Raw genomic sequence first — 10,658 nt, 5'->3', positions numbered from 1 at the left:
TATTGTTTACATTCATGCCAATAAAGCCCCTTTGAATTGAATTGAATTGAGAGAGAGAGAGAGAGAGAGAGAGAGAGAGAGAGAGAGAGAGAGAGAGAGAGATCAGTGATGCTAACATATATTGTTGTTAAAATTGTATAATTAGTCTTATCACTATGTCACTGGATGCTTTCAGACAAATAGTCAGACTACAACCTATTTAATACAGTTAATTACAACAACAAATCAAAAAAAATAAATAAAGAAATAAAACACAACTATATGACAGGAAGATTCTGAAAGCTTCAAAAACAATATGGTGTGCAATTTGTGGTGAAGGAAATCTGTCAGAAAAATGCCCTGGTCCAATTTAACTCCAAAATAATAATGATAATAAAAAATATTAAAATAATAAATTAAATGTTGTACATGTTGAGGGCCATGACATGACACCCTCCAATTGTCATTACTGCAATGCAAAAAAGATGGTCATTGTAAATTTGAAAACAATTATAAATTATTTCATTTCTAACATATTTATACTTCATAGTAAGGGAGAGCGGGGCACAAACTAACGCGGGGCAGGTTGTAACACACGTGTTTTTAAACGGTTCCGCACACGTTGGTGAGATGAAACTTCATCTGTTTACATGTTGCCATATCAACACTGTATAGAGAAAAAAATGGCTGCAAATACAATAAATAAATCAATAAAAAAAAATGTATTATTTGGAAGATATCGCCACACGTGAAAGTTAATTTTCATCTCTGTTTTTAGTGTTTATTTAAAACGAGGCAGACTTAGTATAATAATCTACAGACTGTTAGCTAGCATCTTGCATAGTCTTTTTATTCTGATCAGAGATTATTAAGGTGGTTTACGACGACATTTTTTTAGGTTACAAACTGGTAATTACAAGGGTATTATGCTATAAATATGGTTTATGAGGACATTTCTAGTGTCCCCCTAATTCAAATCACTTAAAAAATTGTTTTGAAAATGTAAACATGCAGAAAGTGTTTTGTGAGGGTAAGGTTTAGGTTTAGGGGATAGAATCTATAGTTCGTACAGTATAAAAATAGTTTGTTACTTTGTACTGACGACGTTGTCAGTTGGTAACTTGATGGTAATAAAATTACTGACATGCGACGTCGAGACTACGTTGTCAGATGGTAAGTCATGAAATTACCAAAACGTCACATAACTGGGACGTAGTTGGTTACTTTGTTACCTTAGGAGACCGTACTGACGACGTTGTCAGTTGGTAATTTGATGGTAATAAAATTACTGACATGCGACGTCGAGACTACGTTGTCAGTTGGTAAGTCATAAAATTACCAAAAAGTATGAATAGATTACGGAACTGCGACGTCGTGTGTTAGCTGGGATTATGTCTATGGCGAGTCCTCATATAGCCGCACCAACTAAAAAAGTATAGCTGTATTCATGAAGCAAGTCCACATATTTGTACCAGACATGTGTAAAATTTATGTGAAAAAAGAAAAATACTTTGAACCACAAGTGCATTTACACAAACTTAAGAAAACCAAAAAGTGTCCCCTACTTAGTACTTTGATTTTCACTGATTTTAGTTAAAATCATTGTACAACAGCATCTTTTTCACTATAATACCAAAAAAGTGGTAATGCAATTCAATCATACACTGCACAGAATATTTTGTAATTTAGTTATTTCAACATATTTTACTTTGACTTGACATGAATAGATTCTCAGAAGTTGTCCAGACAACAACATATTTTAAGTTTCTCTGACCTCAACTTTGTTGTAAGTTAAATGAACAATAATAATTGTTATTTCAACTCAAAATTGCTTGTTGAAACAACAGCACTAGATTTTTTTCACAGGCTTTTCTCCATGTACCTCCTTGTATAAAAAAGCATGAGAGTCGTAAATGTTAAAGTATGCGTCATGCAATACGAATTCAAGGTAAAATGTGCTTAAGTCAAATACGAACAGGACATTTTCTTAACAGGTTTTGTGAGAATCACCCTATACGCCTAATTTAAAATCTGTTTAGATTGTTGAGTTAGTTGTTTTGACAGTATTGAACTTAAAGAAATATTTCTAATCCAAAATGCATTCAACAGATCAGGGAATGAATCTGCATATTTGGCAAAATTGAATGATGTCATTATTTATGTTCTGTCGCAAAACGTATGTTGAATTATTTTGAGTTTCTTGAATTGCAAATAAGTCAATTCCTCTTACTCTCGATTGGAATTTCAATTCTACATCCTGTGCGACGTGGCCAATTTTGCTAAACCTCGTTGCTGTAATACATACAGTATATGCAGAGGAGTGTCCCTGGTTAACCCTTCATAGCTGTGCTTTTGTGTACTCTGCGTTTAATGTTGCTGCAGCACTAAATGTCCACCTTTGGGATCAAAGCCTCCATCCATTCATTCATATTAAACTTTAGATAAATCATTTTTATAAAAATCATAGCAGAGAGATGCTGCAAAAGTACCTTGTTATTTATATAAAAAGCAGCTTTATTTATGAAAAATAAAAAAAAGAAAGCAAGATAAGACTATAACAAGAGACATTAACATTTTCAGTAGTGCCTTCACTTTCATCTTCCTTCTCAACTCAGTCTTCCTTCAAATGTAACTCTGATGGCAGATTGTCTTTACAATGTGCTCTCCTGCTGCCCAGCAGATGGGAAACACAAAGTTGTGTCAAACTGTCTGTGTAAACACATCACCAACATGCACTGTTCCATTCGGGTATGAGCGTTACCCATCAAGCATTATTTTGCATCATCGGGATTGTATCACTTGTCACATAATTACTTGATCACTTTTCTACACAGAATTATGACAATAATATAAATTGGGAGCATGTCAAAAAGTATTTTGTCATTGTAACCTTATCTCAAAATAACTTGCTTGCCATCTTCATAACAAATCCCTCTTAATTCTCAGTCCCTCCCTCCCCTCCAACAACCTGGCTCCATTCTGGTATGTAACATCCACTTTTCACAATTCAATCAATTCCTAATGGATAAAATCCTAATGTCCCATCCTACAATTTATTTCATTGAATATCCAGTTTCACTCAGAAATACATCAGATTACTAACGTAAAATGTGTTGCACACAGTGATTCACGCTGATTTTAAAAAGCAATCTTAGGTGGAAGGTTTGGTGTCCATCTGTAGCCTTATACTGTATATTGAAGTCCTTGTATCAAAAAAGAAGTACAAATAAAGAACATACATGTATTGTTCAGGAGAACATTCAACCACACAAAATGATAAACTCAAAAGAGAGATTTGAATTTTCTTTTTAAAGCTGGCTTTTTTTTCTGCCGGTCAGCCCTCAAACAGTTTGACCAGTTCTTTGCAGGCGGGGTCAATGAGGTCTGCCGGTTTCTCCCCATTTTCATTCTCTGCCTCCACACTGGCACCCAGAGAGAGAAGGTACCTAGTGGAAAAAATTATATTGTATACATTAGCACAACTAATTTATTACCAAACAGGTCTGTTAATGTTTCCACATGGTATGGTTTTAAAGAAAATTACCTTGTATCCTTCACAATCCCATAATGTACGCCACAAGATCAGTGTGAGAAATGTAAACTATTTAATAAAATACCCCAAAGTGGAGCTAAAGAAAGTTACTATTCAGTTACTACTAACTAATCTAAAACGGACCAAATATTTTACCCAATTTGTGTGTGCAGCTTTTTCACGCTGTTAGCTTAGCAACATGCTAATGTCAAACTACTGATTGATCGTGTGTGCAAAAGACTGATGGAATATTTTACACAATATTTGTGTGTGCTATATTTTTATGCTTTAATATATATCATTATCAAGCCATTAGCTTAGCAACAAGCTAATGTCAAACTACTGATATCAATTGTTCAGTCGCCTGCTGCTTCATGTGAGGAGAACTGTTTGTTTGACGCATCCAAATCTGGTCAGTTAAGCCCAAAGCGTGCAGGCTGATTTTTCTAACCACGCTCATTCTGAACCATGCACATGAGCCTGCAATTATTTATACTAACTAGTGGGTCCACTAGGTGGCAAATCTCACAGTTGAGCTGTTGCTGTCACAAAGAAGAACTAAAAGAAGATATAGGTGAGCATTTGACTGAACGCATCCTTAAGCATTTGCAGTAAAACCGAAGTATACATTGGACTTTATAAGGTTATTCCAGTTAGAATACTGCCTTAAGCTGAAACTAAATTGTTTTCAGTAAGTCACTCTTTAGACTGACACTTTGTTTGGAATTGCTGTGTTTTAACGAGTGTAAGTTTTGAATTTACTCTTACCGTGCAATCTCAGGAAATTCATCGCTGCACGCAATGTGCAGTGGTGTCCAACCATTGTCATCCCTCTGATGAACATCAGCTCCATACTTTATCAAGAGCTTCACACACTCCAAGTTCCCTGAGAGCACGGCTTCATGGAGCGCTGCCATTCCTAAGAAAAAGCCAGCTCTTGTTAAGGTGTGGTGCTAATATCTCTTGCCAAACAGCAGTGAGCTTAAACTCTTGTCAAAATATTTGGAAAATACCCCAGACTCCAGACAATACAATAAGTGTTATTTCTTTTCAAGCTGAGTTTTCAGACACATCAAGTTTACTGTATATTTTAAAGGTGAAGAGTGTAATTTATGTGCCACTATTGTTGTCACCCAGGGGATTTGTCAAAATAATGACTGATTTTCACACAGTTTTCCAAAACACTCCCCCATCGTCCATCCATAAAAAAGCAGGTAGTCCTACCAAAAGATATCTAAAATCTCAATGGCAGTGGATCGGCTGGCGGTTTTCAGCCCCAGGAGTACGCAACCTGCTTGCTTGCCATCTTTGCTTAATGGGCACTCAATCTGTGTTTCGTTCAACTTGGAAAGTCAGAAGCTCCAAATCCTATTTGGAAAAGTGCAGGGGTCCCTTGAAGTCGGACTTCCAACTTGGAAACTCATGCGGAAATCTTCTACTCTGATCTTGCTCTGATTTCGCAAGTATATCGGCAAGTCCAAAGTTAATAGTCATATTTAATCAAATAAAAAGCATCAATCAGTAAATTTGTATACATTACTTGCCAATAAAAGTTGTTTATTGTGTGTTAAATATGGGAAATTACACTAATGCTCAAGGGGGACACCAAATTGCTTCAGGGGGAACCCTGTTCTTTACTGAAGTGCTCAAAATGGTCAAGTGGTCCCGTATTCAAGTGCCAAAAAGTTGGCAACCATACTTACTTGTCAAGACCCTTACAAAAAATCAAGAGTTCTGGGAATCTTGCAACGAATTCACCACTCATTACTTTCACATGCAAATGAGCTTGCTATTCGGTGCAAATGTTTGCCAGAAATTTGCAGCTCTTAACCGGTAGTGGTGAACATGCAGCAAAACTTTGGTGACAATGAAGAGTTTGCCACAAAGCTCATTTGCATTTGAAAATAATGAGTGCCGAATTAGTGGCAAGTATGCAGCTCTAGATTTTTTGTAAGGGGAGCCCTCAAAAAGTAATTTGCTAATGAAACACCTACCATAATTATATTTTTCCTTTCTATTTTTCTTCTACAATTGGAGAACATGTTTTTCACCTGCTCAATGGTATATTTGTGACATCTACCAGTAGGGGCTAACTGCCCATGCTAACTAGCCAAACCTTCACCTCCTGGTTCCACACCAAACTCATGCCACTCTTTGAGCCAGAAGTTATTATGTCGGACCGCTCAAAGAAAGAGAGAAATGTATGGAAAGTACAACCGAGCCAAAGTGTTTATACTCTTTGAGGATCTCACCCTATTACAGTTTTACCATAAAAATAATTACACACTTCACCTTTAAAATACATTGCATATTTGTTTAATGATGATGATATACCAAAACTGAATGAACAATATTTGTTATTTTTTAATTTGTGCAATCTGGATGTATGCAAGGTGGATATCACTTACCAGAATGGAAGATTGTGTCCAAACGCACTTTCCTCGCCCTCAGAAATCGACCAATCTGTTCCAGCTCACTGTGACGGATTAAATCCTGGAAGATGACATCGTTTGTGAAGCGCACGGACCGGGCGGGCTTGAGAGCTACAGTAGGAGTAGACTGTACAGTTGTCCTGGGAGTGCTGTTCTGCCTTGATGCCTTGCTGTATACTGATGTGTAAGTGGAGGTGGGATTGTATGCAGGTGTGTAAGCCGGAGGGGTGTAGTATGATGGAGTATTGAGTGTAGTTGGGCTGTACTTGGTGGAACTGTAGTAGCTGGGTGAGTACGAGCTGCTGGAGTAGAGTGAAGGTGTGTAATGAGCAGTGTTGTGTGAGTGTGTGTTAGAGCGGGTGTACTGTGACACCGGGTACTGGTAGCTGTACTTCATTCCCGCAGATGCCACGGCTTTGCCTCCCCTCTCGGCTCTGGGCTGAAGAGGAGGACAAAGAAATTAAAAGACTTGAGTCGATATCCACGAAAGGGAAAAATCCTTAGTTGGTGTCTTGAACCTTTGGGGGTTACACTTTCTTCAGTAGCTTTCCAACAGCCACAATCCGCTTTAAGTCTGGAATAATTTTCACTTTTCTAGAGGCAACTGTTCCTTTTTGTGGGATCTTTTTGTTGCGTACTTCTCTTGATACTTTTATCAATTTATTTGTCCCGTCAGTTATTTCATCAACTTTATTGCACACTGTCCACCCCAGGCACTTTGTGTATTCTCCTGGTAGTGAAGGTTGAAGCAGATCCCTATATACCCTTTGTAGGTTTATTCTGGGGAGGTCATCCCTTGTATCAAGTGACATCAGCCCAGCAGTGACTGGCTGCAGTGCGAGCCCTCCCACTGTACTTTCACAAAATCTATGGCTGTGTGGAACAGCATATTACCATCCAATTGTTACCATTCCTGAAGTATAAAATATACTTTGCACAATATGCACATTTCATGTATGCATAGAATAACTAGATGACCTTGTACATTGGTCAAAATGTGTGGTATACAATAGTACACAGCACAGAATACATTTTCCCTGCAATGCAATACACTTCAGTTAATGAATGAAGCAGATCTCTTTTTTTACCCATTCTCTATTTATACAAAAATAAAGAATATTCCAGGTTCAATAGAAGTTAAATTCAGCATTTGTGGCATACCACAATTCTTTTCCGACTTATCATTCCTGTTTTTTAAAAAGAGCAAAAATCCGGGTTACAGTGAGGCACATTGTTTCAAAAGTGTAGCCACAAAACGTAAAATGTATACATGTTAACATGATGTTAGTGTGATATGTTTACTAAACTTATCTGTGTAAAGTTATATCCAATATTACATATTTGTTTTCATGCCAACAAAACCCTGTAATTCTGGTTTTCGATATAATTTCACACAGATAAGGTTAGTAAGTGATTTTATAACATTAAAATCATGTTTACATGTAATGTTTATGTCTTGTGGCTATACTTCAGGTCATGGTAACGTTGAAGTTACGTAAAGATATGCCATGCATTTTGTAAAATACATCATTTTATGACAGAATTGAAATTAGGAAAATAGAATTCAAATATGGCCAGCATAGGAATATTTGGTAGCCTATGCTCTACTCTGTATATCCAAAGGAATCTAAATATCTGGGAATCTGGGGCAGTGGTGGCTCAGTGGTTGAAGCTCAGGGTTACTGACCAGAAGGTTGGGGGTTCAAGCCCCAGCACCACCAAGATGCCACTGTTGGGCCCTTGAGCAAGGCACTTAACTCCAGGTTGCTCTGGGGGGATTGTCCCTGTAATAAGTGCACTGTAATTCGCTTTGGATAAAAGCGTCTGCCAAATGCGTAAAATGTAAAAATGTAAATAGACTCTGCAGAAGTTATGAGTAAAAATAGACTTTTCTTTCAGATCTTTGTAGATAAAGGCATCATAAAAGTAATCCATAAAACTCCAGTGGTTTATCCATGTCTCCTGAAGAGATATTATAGATGTGGGTGAGAAACAAATCAATATTTAAGTCCTTTTTTACTATCAATCTCCACTTTCACATTCAGATGTGAAACAAAACAGGCACCACATGTGACTTTCAGACGTAAAAGTGAAAGTGGAGATTTAGAGTAAAAAAAGGACATTCAATTTTGATTTGTTTCTCACACACTCATTATTATTTTATCATTAATAACGTTTTAAATAACATCAAGGCTATTTAACACATCCAGATTTTATTTTGTTAATATTATTATTAACTACATTGTAGCATTGGGTATTTTTAGCGTGGGAGCACGACATCGACTGATGCGGAGCGTGAGAAGCGGAGTGCCCGTCTGTGCTCGTTTACCACACGGGCATCTGCCACTGACTTGGCAACATCTGCACAACAGACAGCATGAAATAAATAATGTTCAGCAAAAATTTTAATGAATTCAGCCCCGTATTAAGTAAACAGTAAGCTAGCTTTAAATTCCAAACATGACAGCCCATTACAGCACCAGAGAATGTTTTCAACTAGGATCTCTTTAGAAAAACTTGGACAATAATTTATTGAAGTACTGAGCTCATCCTCGATGGCTTGATTGAACACATGAGCAACAGCTGAAGGAATGAAAGTGTTACAACGGGTGCTTCACTTTAATGCCTGGAAGAGACATGTGATCTTACTATGACATTTCAAACTGCTATAAATCATGTTAATGTTGATCAGTATGTTTTGGACAGTCACAGCTTACAGAACACTGTGTTCAAAAGTGTACACAAGATTACACACCATTACAAAATACTGTCTTTTTCAAAACAGTAATTTAAGTTCCTCCCATTGAAGGTTAAGTGTGTAATTTTTGCAGTGTTAAAATTCTTTCTCCTATCCTTAATTTAGAGACAACTATAAATAAGCCACTCATACATGTTTTAAGAAGGGTGTGTCTTAAGCTCAGTGCTATGTGATACACCGTACATGTAAAGTCAGTGGGCATGGCCATTAAGATTAAGTCTAAGCATAAGTGGGTTGACAAAATTGTGTGCGAAAAGCGCAAACATCATAAATGAAGACGGCCCATTCATAAGACATTGATAGATAGTCAACAATAGAAATATAGACCACTTGTGTCTTTCTTTATTTTGTACAGTAACTGTGTCCTTCATAAATGTCAGTATGACACACTCTTTATATAGTCGTTGAAAAGGCAGTGTTCGTTGGAACCAATTGGATGTAGAGACTTGCCATCTCACATGAGACGGAGCCCAGAGAAATCAGCGGTGCTTCTGGACAGTGATGATGTATGGCTTCTCCTTTGCATGGTAAAGCCATAACATGCATCTGTGGATGCAGCGGAGAATGGTGTTGACTCACAAAGGTTTACCAAAGTATTCCCAGCATGTCACATTTCATGGTTTTAAGACAGTAACGTCTGAGGGATCAGAGGCCTGCCTACAGTCCTGACCTGTCTCCAATTAAGAATGTGTGGTGCATTATGAAGGTGGTATTTTCAATCTAAAATTACAGTTTTATTGTTGCCGAACAGGCTGAAGCTTTTTTATTTTTATTATCACAAGACGTGTTCAAATGTAAATGTTGCATAAGTCAATTCGATTTAATAGAGACACATATACACTTTTTTGAGACATACTGGTCAAACAAGCATCTAAATATTGTCTATGTACACTGCTAGGGCAATGATGAAGTCTAGTTTTAGCTGTAAACAAGAGCCACTAAATTTACCCCTCCCTTCATCAAGTACCAGTAGGTTATAAGGTGCAGGCTCACAAAAAATAAAGCTCTTTTTCAATTTCAGTTGGACCATGATTTCTATTTGAGTGTGGCCTGATGGGATATAAAAAAGCTTACACAAGCTGCTGTAGTCTGCTTACTGTCATGAGGAATTCATGAGGCAGACGGATGAAAATATTCATTTATTTTATGAGCAGTATTGGGTAGATTACCTCTGAAATGTAATATGGTAGTGATAACAAACTGCCAACAAAATTGTAATCAGTAATGTAATCTTTTAGATTACACTTTTAGGTAATATGATTACTTTTGGATTACTTTTGTGCATGTTTTGATAAAAATCCAATTTTAAGTGTATTAAGTATCAATTTGCACACAAGGTTTCAAACAGGAATTTGCTTTATGTCTGTCCCCTCTTTAAAACAAGACATAATGTAATCAATTTGTAATCATGTAATCCATAAAAGTAACTATAACCGATTACATACATTTAAAATGTAATGTAATCTAATTACAAGTATGTGATTTTGTAATCTGATTATGTAATGTTGATTGCATGTAATCCATTACTACTAAATACTGCTAATGAATGATATATTTACGAAACAGCACCTTTGTTGTTTGCACCCACAATTTATTTAAAGGAAAAGTTTACCCAAATTAAAAAAAAATCATTAAATCACACTTTATTAATGACAAGGACAAAAAATGCACTCTGAGCATCCCAAGTCTTCTGAACACAAATGATCACGTTGTGTGAGAAACAGGCCGAAAGTTGTTTTTTTTAAGATGTTTTTTAAGATCTGGCTCTCAGCCATCGTTCTTGCATCTCATTTGCTGTTCTGCATATTCAAATTAAGTTTGTTGCAATCTGTTACAAAACACACAAGAAGCAATGCTGTTGGCATCATTAACCTCCAACCTTGTGTGACGCGTCTTGCACAAGCACAAATCACATTTGAGAGCTACGTTATTTCAGTGAAGAACTCATTTGACTCCA

At 36.7% G+C, this 10,658-nt stretch overlaps 1 protein-coding gene across 1 annotated transcript; it reads right to left on the bottom strand.

Moving 5' to 3' along the window:
- Positions 1-2,477: 2,477 nt before the first annotated feature.
- On the bottom strand, positions 2,478-6,660 carry LOC127648073 (protein phosphatase 1 regulatory subunit 27-like). The gene is made up of 3 exons (XM_052132673.1): positions 5,920-6,660; positions 4,280-4,430; positions 2,478-3,425 (listed from the first exon to the last, which is right to left on the bottom strand). The coding sequence occupies exons 1-3, from the start codon at positions 6,338-6,340 to the stop codon at positions 3,314-3,316; spliced, it is 684 nt and encodes a 227-aa protein (XP_051988633.1). The 5' UTR covers positions 6,341-6,660; the 3' UTR covers positions 2,478-3,313.
- Positions 6,661-10,658: the final 3,998 nt, after the last annotated feature.

Source organism: Xyrauchen texanus, chromosome 8, assembly GCF_025860055.1.
Source record: "Xyrauchen texanus isolate HMW12.3.18 chromosome 8, RBS_HiC_50CHRs, whole genome shotgun sequence".
NCBI lineage: Eukaryota > Metazoa > Chordata > Actinopteri > Cypriniformes > Catostomidae > Xyrauchen > Xyrauchen texanus.
Note: the sequence above shows the minus strand (reverse complement) of the source record. Positions and strands in the feature narration are given on the sequence as shown.

What these genes read in the sequence shown, in the direction of transcription:
- LOC127648073 (XM_052132673.1), bottom strand. Translation starts at nt 6,340, where the DNA reads ATGAAGTACAGCTACCAGTACCCGGTGTCACAGTACACCCGCTCTAAC. An exon ending in GGACACAATCTTCCATTCTG is followed by an intron (nt 4,431 to 5,919) that starts GTAAGTGATATC and finishes GCTTTTTCTTAG; the next exon opens with GAATGGCAGCGCTCCATGAA. An exon ending in GAATTTCCTGAGATTGCACG is followed by an intron (nt 3,426 to 4,279) that starts GTAAGAGTAAAT and finishes TTTTTCCACTAG; the next exon opens with GTACCTTCTCTCTCTGGGTG.